This window comes from Echiichthys vipera (genome assembly GCF_963691815.1).
Source record: "Echiichthys vipera genome assembly, chromosome: 8".
Classification (NCBI taxonomy): Eukaryota; Metazoa; Chordata; class Actinopteri; order Perciformes; family Trachinidae; genus Echiichthys; species Echiichthys vipera.
In genome coordinates this window covers 20,844,729-20,859,692 of record NC_139833.1, presented here as the reverse complement: position 1 = coordinate 20,859,692, position 14,964 = coordinate 20,844,729, and the positions used below count along the sequence as shown (strand labels likewise).

At 43.1% G+C, this 14,964-nt stretch overlaps 3 protein-coding genes across 3 annotated transcripts; all 3 read left to right on the top strand.

Moving 5' to 3' along the window:
- The first annotated feature begins 569 nt into the window (after window positions 1-569).
- On the top strand, window positions 570-8,025 carry LOC310950018 (transmembrane protein 222-like). Its single transcript, XM_083917681.1, has 6 exons — window positions 570-691; window positions 952-1,036; window positions 1,237-1,268; window positions 1,354-1,450; window positions 1,537-1,667; window positions 6,966-8,025. The coding sequence occupies exons 1-6, from the start codon at window positions 573-575 to the stop codon at window positions 7,051-7,053; spliced, it is 552 nt and encodes a 183-aa protein (XP_083773807.1). The 5' UTR covers window positions 570-572; the 3' UTR covers window positions 7,054-8,025.
- Window positions 8,026-8,162: 137 nt separating this feature from the next.
- LOC310950613 (trophoblast glycoprotein-like) lies at window positions 8,163-9,600 on the top strand (the record flags this gene model as incomplete). Its single annotated transcript, XM_083918517.1, has 2 exons — window positions 8,163-8,422; window positions 8,622-9,600. 2 exons carry the CDS (start codon window positions 8,163-8,165, stop codon window positions 9,598-9,600), a joined length of 1,239 nt encoding a protein of 412 aa, XP_083774643.1.
- Window positions 9,601-11,092: 1,492 nt separating this feature from the next.
- Window positions 11,093-14,964, top strand: kdf1a (keratinocyte differentiation factor 1a). The gene is made up of 4 exons (XM_083919109.1): window positions 11,093-11,387; window positions 11,697-12,751; window positions 13,113-13,187; window positions 14,255-14,964. Exons 2-4 carry the CDS (start codon window positions 11,716-11,718, stop codon window positions 14,338-14,340), a joined length of 1,197 nt encoding a protein of 398 aa, XP_083775235.1. The 5' UTR covers window positions 11,093-11,387; window positions 11,697-11,715; the 3' UTR covers window positions 14,341-14,964.

Here is a 14,964-nt window from a genome sequence, read left to right as displayed (position 1 = left end):
TTAGTAAAGCATCTCATCAAAGACATGTTTGATGGAATATTGTGTTTTGTGTGTTAAATTATATAGCTATTGACACAAGTTTGAACATAAAAGTAGTAGCACTCTCATTTCTTGCATTAAATGTAACATTATAGTCTTGTCCTTATAAGTTAAAATATATGAATTGTATTATTAATTAGTGCACATATGTTTCTTATATCAGATATCTGAGTTATGAAGGAAAATGTTAAAAAAGAAAAGAAAAAAAACAATTACAAGTGCCCCTGGCCTTCCTGTTGCCTTTGTCTTTGGAGCAGTTCATGTTTTCAAATAATAAATGTACATACAAATGAAAACAATTTACCAAAGAACGGAAATAAAAGTAGTATTGTTATTTTGGTTAAAAGGTAAAAAACAAAACAAACACTCATTAAACCTGATTTAATAGCGGCCACAAACGCCCCATTCGACGCATAAATATATACTGTTGCGTTCACTGACCGCTGGGGTTTTTTGTTTTTTCCTCTTCCACGCCGCCTGGCGCCGGCTGTGCATCACTGTCGTCTCGGTCATCTCACGTCACTCAGGCAGTGATGGCGGAGGTGGACGGAACCGACGCGATGATAAACTACCACGGAGATTTCCTAAAAAGCGACAGAAAGAGCATCCGCTACCCGTTCTGCATCGTCTGGACGCCGATTCCCATTTTATCGTAAGACGCAAACATGTTGTTGTGATTGCTAGCTTAGCATGTAGCCTAACGTTAATGTTACCGTCAGTGTTATAGCAGCGTGTTACTCTACACACGTCAGATGGAATGAAGCAGCGTCGTGTTTTCTCGGTATTTATTTCCTTTTAGTGAATGAACATGTGTTGTTGTCTTACTGTGCGCCGGTGCATCCTGCAGGTGGGTGTTCCCCGTTGTATCTGATAATCAATGAATCTGATGTATTGTTGCTTACTGTCCTGCAGGTGGGTGTTCCCCTTCATCGGACACATGGGTATTTGCACTTCATCCGGAATCATACGAGATTTTGCAGGATCATACTTTGTCTCGGTGAGGAAGCAGATAATGTTTATGTTTGAGGAACACAAGGTAGACCCACATCATGTAACAGTTGACCTCGGTGTCATGGCTGCAGCTGAGGCAGAAATGAACCTGATGCTGACGTGAATGAATGGGAGTTATTACTATTTAAAGCATAAATCCACCTGTATGATTCATTAAATGTTTTAAAATGTGACTTTTTTCCCCAGGAGGACAACATGGGCTTTGGTAGACCAACAAAGTAAGTTTTATTTATTTAATCTATTGCAGGATTTGATTAATGTTGCAGGTATAGATATAAAACATGTTTATGTCTGTGGCTGCAGGTATTGGAAGCTTGATGTGGACAAAGTGTGCGGTAATGGTGCTGCCACATGGGACAAAGCAGTGCATGATGCTTCAGAGGAATACAAATGCAGGCCGGTAAGAGCATATTTAGCATTTCTGACACACATAGTGCCAATGTTGTTATTCGAATAATAAGAATTGCTGTTTCTGTTTTGTTGAAGCACAATCTGTGCTTAGATAACTGCCATTCCCACGTTGCCATGGCACTCAACCTGATGCACTACGACAATAGCACGTCTTGGAACATGGTGAACCTGTGTGTGCAGTCTCTTATCCATGGAAAACATGTGAGGTCAGTATTTCTGTATTACCACGTAGAAGTAGCCACACTTCCAGGTTAGGGTAATACATTTAGCTAATCTGCCCCTCTGCTCAAGCATGGCAGTGGGATATTCCTCATCTCATGAGTTAACTTGGTCTGCAGTGTAGATCTACGATCAGGCCCAAAGAATCAGGCCTGACCCTACAGCCAGACGGCTGCACTTTAGGCCAGAGACTGTTTATAAACCATCATTATTCATGACATTGCACAGACTATAAGGTTTGCATACATTTTTTTTTTTTTAAAACACCAGGAAATTTGTGTGGAAAAAAGCTCTAACGCGGCGCACTACTATATTGAGCAGTAATATTTGTACACCATATCATTAATCTGAGATAAAACAACAATGACTTAAACATGTATCAGATCCAGCTCCCATTACATTACAGTCATTTGGCAGACACTTGTACACGTGGACATAAGCAGTGTGGGATTGAACCACCGCCCCTAAAGGTTTATCCACTCTGTGGTGTAGTGACAGCTGGACGCATTACTGTATATAGCAGTCATCACATAGCTTTGGTCAAATCATTTATTTACATAGTCCAAAATTACACATACAACAACGGACACCCTCTGTAACAACGGATACCCTCTGTAACAACAGATACCCTCTGCATCAACAACAACAACAACAATAACATGTACCCTCTACAACAATATGTACCCTCTACAACAACATGTACCCTATACAACAACATGTACCCTCTACAACAACAATAACATGTACCCTCTACAACATGTACCCTCTGCAACAACATGTACCCTCTACAACAACAACATGTACCCTCTACAACAACAACATGTACCCTCTACAACATGTACCCTCTACAACATGTACCCTCTACAACATGTACCCTCTACAACAACATGTACCCTCTACAACATGTACCCTCTACAACAGGGAAGGGCAACTGGCGGCCCGCGGGCCGCATGCGGCCCGGATCATGACTTGGTGCGGCCCGCAAGTAATTTAATATTAATCATTGGCTTCACTGATTTTGAAGGCTCTAACCACGGGTGTAATTTTACCTCCAACCGATAGAGGGCGCAAATGGGTTTTTCCGCAAAGCAAGTGGCCGAAGAAGAGGTCTCTACGTTTTGAAAAAAAGGCGGCAGTCAGTAACAGGCAGACATGTCCACGAAAAGAAGGAAACTTGACCAAGAAAACCGTGTCTTCCAGGCAAGATGGGAAACAGATTACCTCTTCACTTCATTCAAAGGCAAAAAAGCCGCTATCATCGCTGACTTAAAGGGAAAAATACACCGACAGCAGAGCCTTTTCACCAAAACCACAACTGTACAAGAGTCGGCTCTTAAGGCCTCTTATGCTGTTACCCTTGAGCTCGCAAAAGCAAAGAAGCCCCTATCCGACGGCGAGATGGTTAAGCGCTGTGCAATGGAGATGGCTAAATCATTTGGAGACGAAAACATGGCTAAAAACTTTGAAACAGTCTCTCTGTCTCGTCGTACAGTGACGCGAAGAATTTTTGACATTCAAAATCATGTTGAGGAGAAGGTAAAAGAATTAATGCATAACTGCAAATATTTCTCTCTGGCGCTAGATGAGAGTACAGATGTGACAGATGTGAGCCAGCTCCTCATTTTCTCAAGAACCATTGACAGTTCATTTGAAGAGCATGAGGAATTATTGAAACTGGTGTCTTTGCATGATACCACTAAGGGCACGGACATATTCAACGCTGTAAAAGCTGTAGTAAGCGAGCACGGGGGCTTTAACAAACTTTCAGCTGTTGTCACCGACGGCGCGCCGTCCATGCAGGGAAGCCGCACAGGATTCGCTGGGCTCCTCCATCAAAGCGGAGTTGACTGCCCCGTACTGCATTGTATCATACATCAGGAGGCCCTGTGCGCAAAAACGATTAACTTCAGCCACGTCATGGATTTAGTGACCAAAGTTACTAATCTAATTCGAGGGGGTAACAGGGCTCTTAATCACAGGAAATTTGTTGCCTTTTTGGAAGAGGTGAATGCCACCTACGGTGATTTACAGATGCACACTGATATCAGGTGGATGAGCCGCGGAAAATGTTTGGAGAGGTTTTTTGCGCTGCGCAATGAAATGCCTGTGTTTTTTTTGGAGGACTGCCTTTGCTGTGATACAAGTGCGTATTGCCGCAAACTCCGTGACACAACTTTTCTGTGTGACATGGCCTTTCTTTCGGATATTACGTCACATTTGAATCATCTCAATATACAGCTGCAGGGGAGATGCCAAACTGTGTCGGACCTGTACGCACACATACGCGCTTTTCAGCGCAAACTGGCCCTGTTCCGAGACAATTTCTCATCCGCGTCTCCAAATTTGGCACACTTTCCCTCCTGTGAAGAGATGCGCAAAGATGTTCCTGAATGTGAGAAACTGTTTCCAAAGTACAGAACCGACATAGAAACTCTGCAGAAGCAGTTCAGCGAGCGCTTCCAAGATTTCCACGCCATGCAACCACGAGTTGCATTGTTCACAGACCCCATCTCTGCCGCTGTCAGTGAACAACCTGTGGAGTTGCAGCTGGAACTGTGCGAACTCCAGTCGGACCCCTTCTTTCAGTCACGGAGAAACGAGAAGGGAATTTCATTCTGGAGACTGCTACCTGAGTCCCGTTTCCCGTTGCTTAGGGATTTTTCCCTTTCCATGGCCAGTATGTTCGGGAGCACTTACATATGTGAGACCAGCTTTTCTACAATGAAGCACATTAAATCAAAAGATAGAAACAGGTTGACGGATGAAACTCTATTCCAGCTCATGCAAATTGGAAGCACAAACATTGACATTGATATTGATAGGATAGTGCACCAGCAGGGGAGGCCACAGGTATCTCATTAAGACAGCTGTTACTGAGCCAAGTGTAGGTGAGTCAGTGCCTTTTCAGAATGTTACTTGAAACGTCATGTGTAAAAGGTAGTGTAAAAATAGTTCAAATTAAGTTCAGTTCAAACTAAATCCATTACAAACATGGTTTTCATTGCACTTTTATTTAGTTCTCGCTTTATTCAATAGTTATAATAGTAATCCAAAAAAATCTGCACTTTTTTCAGATAAAAAAAATAAATGTTCTTTACAGAAGCATTATAAAAGCGCATTTGAATGTTAAAAAATGTATAACAACTCCAATAAATGTTGGTAATTACCAGAATGTGTTATTTTGTTTTTTCCCCACAAATTATAAATATATATCTATATCTATATCTATATATCTATATCTATATAGATATATATATATATCTATATATATATATAGAGAGAGAGAGAATGGTGAAAATGTATGGTTATAGTGTGGCCCCCGGGTAGTGCTGGAAAAGAAATGTGGCCCTCCATAGCATTAAAGTTGCCCATCCCTGCTCTACAACAACATGTACCCTCTACAACATGTACCCTCTACAACAACATGTACCCTCTACAACATGTACCCTCTACAACAACATGTACCCTCTTCAACAACATGTACCCTCTACAACAACATGTACCCTCTACAACAACAACAACAACATGTACCCTCTACAACATGTACCCTCTACAACAACAACAACATGTACCCTCTACAACAACAACAACAACATGTACCCTCTACAACAACAACAACATGTACCCTCTACAACAACAACAACATGTACCCTCTACAACAACAACAACAACATGTACCCTCTACAACAACATGTACCCTCCACAACAACATGTACCCTCTACAACATGTACCCTCTTCAACAACAACAACATGTACCCTCAACAACAACATGTACCCTCTACAACATGTACCCTCTACAACAACAACAACATGTACCCTCAACAACAACATGTACCCTCTACAACAACATGTACCCTCTACAACAACAACAACAACATGTACCCTCTAAAACAACATGTACCCTCTACAACAACATGTACCCTCTACAACAACAACAACATGTACCCTCTACAACAACAATAACATGTACCCTCTACAACATGTACCCCCTACAACAACAACTTATACCCTCTACAACATGTACCCTAGGCACTATATAAGTACAAGTCCATTTACAACCAACCACATGTACCCTCTACAACAACATGTACCCTCTACAACAACATGTACCCTCTACAACAACATGTACCCTCTACAACATGTACCCTCTACAACAACATCTACCCTCTACAACATGTACCCTCTACAACATGTACCCTCAACAACATGTACCCTCTACAACAACATCTACCCTCTACAACATGTACCCTCTACAACAACATGTACCCTCTACAACAACATGTACCCTCTACAACATGTACCCTCTACAACAACATCTACCCTCTACAACATGTACCCTCTACAACATGTACCCTCAACAACAACATGTACCCTCTACAACATGTACCCTCTACAACAACATCTACCCTCTACAACATGTACCCTCTACAACAAAAACAACAACATGTACCATCTACAACATGTACCCTCTACAACAAAAACAACATCTACCATCTACAACATGTACCCTCTACAACAAAAACAACATCTACCATCTACAACATGTACCCTCTACAACAAAAACAACAACATCTACCCTCTACAACATGTACCCTCTACAACAAAAACAACAACATGTACCCTCTACAACAACAACAACATGTACGCTCTATTCTTAGAGCTAAGATTTGTATCAGGAAAAACTTAATATACTACCTACAGACACACTTACACACATACATACATTATATATAAATATATGTACGTATATATATATATATATATGTTTGTATATATATTTATGTATGTATATATATATATGTATATATGTACGTATATATATACAGTGAATTCGGGCAAACAGAGCAGCAGTATGAGAAGACAGAAGAAGCAGTAGTAGGAGACTCACAGGTTAGCGAAAAAATAAACTACTGGGCCAAACACACCTGAAGCATCTTCATCATATACATGTACACAGTGTTTCTAAATCGCTCTGTCTTGGGCGCTGGTGAGCTCCAAGAGACATCTGGCTCAGAGAACCCCCTCATTATTCTCCTCTGACCCACATAGAGACGTCACAGTTTGTGCTGCCTCTGCAGCACAAACTACGCAAGTCTTTAAAGACAAGGGGAGTCGTGTAATTCATCACTGACAGCGGCGCTCCCCTCTCTGTCACCACTCAAGGTCACCCCTCCGGTGGGGCTCCCTGAGGAGCACACAACTACACCTCGCATGTCCTTGTCTGTCCAAAATACACACACTCCATATCCAGGTGTTAATAAATACTCCTCTCTGCATCCTTCAGCTGGGCAGCGTTCCTCAAGACCTGGCTTCCCTTCTTCATGCTGTGTGGAGTCCTCGCCACGTTCATTCTAACATTCTTCCTGCAGTAGAGCGAGCAGTCCAACGGATGACTCATAGACTCATGGTTATACTTTATACATGGTCACAGGCTGTTGACGTGACAGCAGTGATGAGTCTTGACGGTTGTTTGTTTATGCAACAAATTCCAAATGAGGATTCATTGTGTGTTAGCGACCTTATCTCTAAGAGGGTTTTTAAGGGCAAAGCCTTGCTGTCTGTGTGTAGTTTTCAAATCAATATTATGTTTCAACAGTTAAGATGTTTTTTTTCCATCAAGTATTTATGATTTAGTAAGATGAGTAGCCTCCGGTACCTTCAGAACTCAAGAGTTTCTGTTTTTCACGCAGTGGGTTCAGAGTATTATTACACCCCAGTGTAACACTGTTGATTCCAGAGATGTACTTTTTTCAAGAACGGCAGTGATGAATGTGTTTCCGGACTGCTAATGTACATTTCAGTGATGAATCACTACAAAATGGATCACAAATTCGTAAATGCTGAAAGTGTTCATCAATTATTTGTGTAAGAGATATGAGCAGCTACCAAAGATAGAAATGATGTAGGGCCCGTGTGTGAAAAATAGTGCTGTAAAGATGTCCTCGTCCCTTCAGTCCTCTGCTCTGCTGTATACGTGTGTCAAGTGTTTTCTTTAACATACGTGCATTCTTTGCTTCGCTGCAGTCATAATGCTTTGTAACTGATGCTACAACGACTCTCATTATGAACAATGCTACATATCATGTATTTTGTCGATTTGTTTTGGATGTTGTGTATTATTTATTATTGCAGTCAGTTTGTTGTTTCTGTTCGTGTATGTTACTTTTGGATGTGCTGTTAAGCCTCTCTAGTCTCCCCTGGTGTGGGTCACAGGCTGTGGATGCCCTGATCGTCCTCTGTACCTTTAAGGGAACCACGTACGGTTTTCATCCAGCAGATTCTGCGTGATATGAACAACCGTCAACCTTTATTACCCGAGTGGAGCAGATGAGGAGGGGCAGATGCTGGAGCACACTTTGCCGCCTCTGCAGCATTTGTTTAGTTTGGCCGAACCAAAGCTGCGTTTAGAATTTGATTTGTTATTTCAAATGGACTTTTTGCTGTAATTTTAATTTGTCTTTTAAATTAAAATCATTTAGAAATGTGTGTTTTTGCAATCCGGTTGTTTTTGGGAGTCCTTCTGTGCGCTCTGTACCAGTGCTCGGAGTGTCCTTTTGGCTGTGAATGTTTTGCTGTCACTCGCACAGTGAAATGTGTTTCCAAGGGTCTGCACACGGTGCCACAAAGTATTCCAGGATACACAAAGACTGTCATCATCACAGGGAATAACATACAGCAGATCGGACCAGATTCCTTTACAGAGCTGCAGAATGTCACCAATATCATCATAAGCAATAATAGGTGAGGATGTCAGTGTTTGTTTTTGTTTCAATCATGTGTAATGAGCCATATTTCGATAATATGACTTACTTGTTTCTTGTGTATCTAATAAATGAGTAAATACTGTTAATACTGTCTTTTTTATTTGTTTAATTTGATGCAAGCATGACAATAATAAAATGTTTAAGGACAAATGTTACAGTGATAGTCATCTTCACAGGATTACAGAGGTGGTGTCCCACAGCTTCTCTGCACTCATCAACCTGCGCTTCCTAGACCTCAGTGAGAACCATCTGGCCCTCATCCATCCAGAAGCCCTCAGCATACCCGGCAGTCCCCTTCAGGAGCTTAACCTGAGCCGCTCGCTGCACAACTTCAGCACCCTAACGGACCTCACTACGGCCCTGCGCTGGGGCTGCCTCACGGGGCTCCTCCAACTAGACCTCTCCGGGAACCACCTCGCCCTGCTGACCCCAGTGATGTTCTCCCACCTTCCCAGCCTGCAGCAGCTCTTCCTCACTAACAACTCTCTGATGGATGTCTACAGTGGGACCTTCTCTGGTATGAACCACCTGGAGGTGCTGGACCTTACACACAACGCTTTTTCGACATTCAGGGCCGATGCTCTACAGGAGCTGGAGAAGCTCGGGAACATCCGAATCCTTCTTGGTGACAATCCCTATGCCTGCTCCTGTGAAATCAGTCTTTTTGTGGCCTGGCTAAATGAAACAAAAGCTCAGGTAGATGTGGATGCTGTAAGATGTGCTTCACCAAGAGGGTTAAGTGACACCCGGCTGCGAGGGCTCGCCATCCATGCCATTGGATGTGTCGTTCCTGTCCAAGCAGAGGTGGCCGACCTCACCCTGCAGACATCCTACGTCTTCCTCGGGCTGGTGCTGGGGTTCGTGGGCATGGTCTTTCTATTTGTGCTCTACCTGAATCGTAAAGGTATGAAGAAGTGGATTATTGAAATGAGAGATGCATGCCGGGACGTCCTGGAGGGATATCACTACCGATATGAAATTGACTCAGACCCTCGTCTGGGGCACATATCTGCAGATAACAGTGGCAGGAGGGCACAGGGGCATTCAGGATTAGCTCCGTCACAGCAGCTGCCAAGTGACACCTGTTCTGTCCAGCTCCCTGCAGACACACAGGTCACTGACAGCCTCTCCACACCTCAACCTATGAACTTTTAATGAAGCCTCTCAGGAAGATGTATGCTGGTAGATTTGAGCTTCCTCTACATAAGGCAGTTCCAACTTATAAATCTCACCTGAAAAGTGCCTTTGTTTTTTCGAGGTACTTGTTTCTGTAAATGGACCTTAATATTGTGAGTTCATCATACATTTTATAAAAACAACACAAAGGCCACGTTATTAACGTATTACAACATACTAGACATCTTTTTTGTCAGCTTTGGTTGCTTTGCTTTTTGGTGCTAGTGTCATAATTAATTATCATAATACATACTGCAGAAAACTGCCAGAAACATAAATGATGTTAATTAGGTAATAGATGGTAGCTCAATGGCATGACAAATGTATGTAGAGCTAAGAAACTGTAATACATACTGTAAATAAGTCTTTATGAGATGAATCCTTACATTTAATGAACCATGTATCTTTACTGTGATATAATTCATAATTTGACCTGTATAATAATATTCGAAGGAACAGATAGTCAATCTACTGACGCTTGTATTTACATTAATTCTAAATAAAACAAACATTTGATGTATTTCATTTTCTTGCGCTCCTGTTTTATTGCGATTGCACAGGCTGCGCAGGCTCATATTTTCTCCAGGTGAGGAGTCCCTACCATTTCAGTTCAAAGAGTTTGTGATTAAGTGTTTCTATAGAGGGAAAAATAGGGCAGAATGAAAGATATTATTTCTCTGGAAAAACACCTGCTGGCTCCGCAGCTGTGCACCTCTGCGTGCATGTCAGACCTACCGTGTGTGTGTGTGTGTGTGTGTGTGTGTGTGTGTGTGTGTGTGTGTGTGTGTGTGTGTGTGTGTGTGTGTGTGTGTGTGTGTGTTACATTACAATCTGACTAAAGATCATAGACTCACTTTCTGATTTGCAGCCACTTTCTCTTTTGTTTTTTTCATCTTCCACCTTTTATTCAGGCTAATTTTATTCCCTTTTTGACTGTCTTCTTCTTCTTTTAAAATGCTTTTATTGAAAAGTTACACACTTTCAAACAAGATTAATAGGAGCAGGTGCATAAAATAGAAATATAGAAAAATAAATAAAATAGATTAAGGGCTAGGGCTTTGATGGTAAATCCTAATCTTCTATTATCCTAAAAAATAATAAAGTATTTTCATGACTTTGAGAATATTTTAAATAACAGTGAATCCAAGTTTCACTTTCATATACTGTAGTTCTGTTTCTGTATATAAAACTATAACAATGATCCAGTTACCTTTGTCATTGTCCATAAATAAATACACTTAGGTGATGAAGAACCTTAGGGTGACATCCTGCCACAAAGCTTCAGAAAACACGCACTCGTTTCAGTGTCACCACAAAATACGCACTCGTTTGTTTCAATGACTTTTCCCAATTTTTAAAAAACGTATTATTTATTGTGATTCTTGTGGGATTCTTCTTCTTCTTCGCGTTTAAATCCGCCTCGCGTGACGTCACCGCTCACCTGTGGGTGGTGCAGATGTGGATTAGCTGTAGCCGCAGGTAATAGCCAAACATTGGGAGACGCACGGCAACGCAAAGCTTGAGTTTGACAGAAAAAATAGGTAGACGACGCGAATGAGTCGAGCTCGTTGTCGGGTCGAGACACCGACTTTGGGCGTGAAACGTTTATGTTTGGTGGCGGAGTGAAGTCACCTGAAACCTGTGGGCGGCCGAGAACCGTCTTTCTTTCCCCGTCTGAAGCCAGCAGACGGTTTCTGTGGGAGACTTCCGCGGTTTGCTCGCTCAACAAGTTCTCTGGAGAAGCCACAAGTGTTTCCTCTTATGCGGTAAGTGAGCGTTTATACGCTTTATTAAAAACGGTAAACAGTGTTTTTCCTTCACATGTAGCAACATTTCGACCATCGAGCGACGAAATGGGGCCGAGTTATAATCAGGCAGCAATCTAAGCACTCGCTTTTATTTACATTCTCACCGTTTCTGGGAGGTTTCTTCACTGGCTGCTGCTGTTTACTACATACCTCTATAATGCAGGCTACTTTAATGTGTCATGGTGCGTTTGTTGCTGCAACCCTGTGTGGCAACAAAAGAGGGTTTACACCTGGTTATTATTTCTGAACATGCCTCTCCCACACCAGGTCCCAGGTATTCTGAGCCATGCCTGGCCGCAGCACAGGGGCTCCCCAGGCGTCCCGCCACCACAAACACCACAGCTCCAGAGCAGAGAAGTACAGACCCTCTCGCACTATATCAAGGGAGAGCACGGCCAGCCAAGAGTCCTACAAGGATCCGCATGGGGAGCATCTACACGAGCACCACGCTGACCACTCCCGGTATTCGGAGAACAAGAATGGTCGTGGCAGAGCCCACCCGAGAAATGGCACGACTCGGGGCTCGGAGACTATCGGATTTATTCCCGGCTCCGCAGACAGTACGCCTGCCGGCAGACATGCCTGTGGCTCCTGTGCCTCCATGGGCTGGAGTGGCTGTAAGGCTCTTATCTGTTGTGTACTGACCTGTGGATTTTATGGCAGCCGGGAGCCCTGCCTGCCTGTTAACGAGAGCTCCACAGACAATCCCTCTAAAGCAGGAGGTGAGTCTCAACCTCCTAATGGCATGGCTGTGACCAACCCCACCTGTGGCGTCCCTCTGGAGTCCAGCAGGTCTACCAAAGCCTCTAAGTTGCCCACAAGTGACAGCTTTCGCTACCCGGATGTGCGCATTGCAGGTCAGACAGTAAAGTATCCGGTTGCTGCCCCGAAACGAACCCGTACGCCTGGCAAGGGGGAAAGCCAGCGGCCTGTCAGCAACACCAGCCTGTTATCCCGTGAGGACTATGACCTGGACGACCTGAGCGACACGGGCACAGACATTGACTCTCTGATCACCAAGAAGCTGCTGGAGCTTTACGCCCTGCACCAGATCGACCAGCTGGCCAAGTGCACCTCTGACTCGTCTTTCTCCCGCAAGACCAACGAGATCAGCGAGCTCATCTACAGCATCGCCCAGGACTACAACCTGGAGGAGCAGGAGGCCGAGTGCAAGCTGGTGCACGGAGTCATCCGCATCAGCACGCGGAAGAAGAGAAACAAGGGCCATCAGTCTACGGGACAGCGTCCCAACGGGAGGAACGATGGGACTCTCCCTGACAGCGGCAACGAGACCATGACCAACACTTTCATGAGCAGTGACTGTAAGTTTAAAACCAATTAACACCGATAATCACTGCTGTATGAAAATTATATATTGAAGATACTACTTTTTTTGAGCACCATCTGGCTGCGACATACTTAATTTAACAAACCTCTGATCTGTCTTCCCTCAGTGACTCACAGTGTCTGTTGGAACGCTGCTTTTGTTTGGTTTGGTTTTTAATCCTTAACACACCAGGCAGTGACCTTAAAATAATTGGTTAACCTGAGGCAAGTTGATACAGGTCCACGCTGTCTCTTAAAAGCAAATTGCACAATAGCAGAGATGACCGGATTCATTGTACAATGAGACCGCGTTAACGTCTGTGTGCACTCATTTTGTCTTTTCGCCCCCTGCTTCAGTTCCCGAGGTGAAGGTGTCGGAGCAGACGCCTTCAGATGTGCTGGCGAGGAGAATGAGACATTCCAGCGGGAAAAGTGAGTACATGTGGGAATTTATACACAATGTCTTCCTTTGTGTCTATGTAAATGCACGTACGTTTGGTAAGATCAGTCTATGAGAGTCAGTCTGTACCACTGGGTTCAAGTGGGATTAGTGGTTAGAAGAATTGCACATTATCAATTGCATACGTTGTGCTGATGGAGATACAGTCTTCGTTTGTCCTGGTCACCGAGGGTTGTTTTTTTCATTTAAGTTACCATCTTTTATTTTGAAAGTGTTAAAGCGTGTTTTGATTATTCTCAATACTGTCATTACACGGCATAAAGGGATAGATACACACACATATGAACTTAAAATTATATAAAAAAAATGAGAAAAAACGACTCATTAAAATATAAAAAAGTAAAAAGAGAGAATATCAATAGTAAATGGAAAAAAAGAGAAAACACTCCCCGTTATAGCTCTGTAAGTGTTATTGTTACATCCATGAGTGCAATATTGGACAAAAGTAGGTATAATTATAACCCAGGTGAATCTGCGTAGGGCTCAGGTCTTTGCAGTACATTGTACCTGCTGCAGCTGCAGGCATTTTCTCACCTCCTCTCTACTTTCCAGTAACACACCACTCTTTAGCCAGTGAAAGCCCTACATTCCTTCCCTTTTCTCCGCATATTACAATCCCTCGCTCATTAGCTGCCTCCTCCCCTCATCTGCCACCTTACACCCACCTATCAATCTGCCTCATTCTCCCCTCCAGCTCACTGGTCATGCTACACCACCTGCCTGAGCAGCAGATCAAGTCACATTAAATATATGCCACATAATGTCCTGTGGTTTATTATGTGATTTTAGCGAGCAACTTGGGTTACAGATGGATTACCGCACAGCAGCCTCTTTTCGTTGTTGTTCTGCGTAGAGGCGCTTAAAAAGGACACGGTGTCCTGTTACGTGTCTGTGAATGAGGGTACACCACATTGTGTTTCCACAACTTTCACTTCGTGGCCTGGGGACGTGTCAGCGTCCCAGGTTCAACTTTTGCATCTCACCACATCTACTGTATTTTTGTTTTCAGTGCATTAAATAAAGCTCCCTTCTCTCACAGCATACTCCTCCAGCACTGCCACAGCCTACTGGCCCTACCATCACGACACCGAAACAGAATCTTCGGGTGCGCCTCTGCTTCTCTGAAGGGTGGCACAGACACAGAACCTGTACTGACAAGTGACGTAGCCAACTGGATGGACGTTGTTATCCTTCTGCTATCTTTTTACGTTTTTTTGCTGTTACTGAGTGGAGCACCTTTTACCCTGGGCGGTGGTTCTTCTGCTTTTAGTGGTCCGATTAACGTTTGCTATCGGAGTGTCATTTAAATTCACGGACCTTTTATCTGTCTACCAAATGACCTAGTGAGGAATTATTTTTTTACACAGGGAAAGACGATGCAGGTGTTTAAGTATTTGTATGCAGTGTTTCAAGTTGTTTTCAGGAAAAGAAACATGACTACACTCCATGTAGCAGTCATCCAGAGGATAGAGAGCGATGGTAGAATGTTACGTCCCCATTCTTGTCTGTTTATGCGAGCCATTGTGCATTTACTGTACGCATGTATGGGTTTATTGACTCCTGCCATTTTGACTCACTTGAAGCATGTTTTGACCTGAAGACTGCATTGTAAAGCCATATTTTGATGTACATATTTTGATGTCATTGTTACTCCTATGGTTTTTTTAAAACCATTTGTGGCATTTGGCCACAGTTTTTTATTCACAGATAAGTCCTGTTTTTAACAGAATAAAAATCTCCATGCTTGTT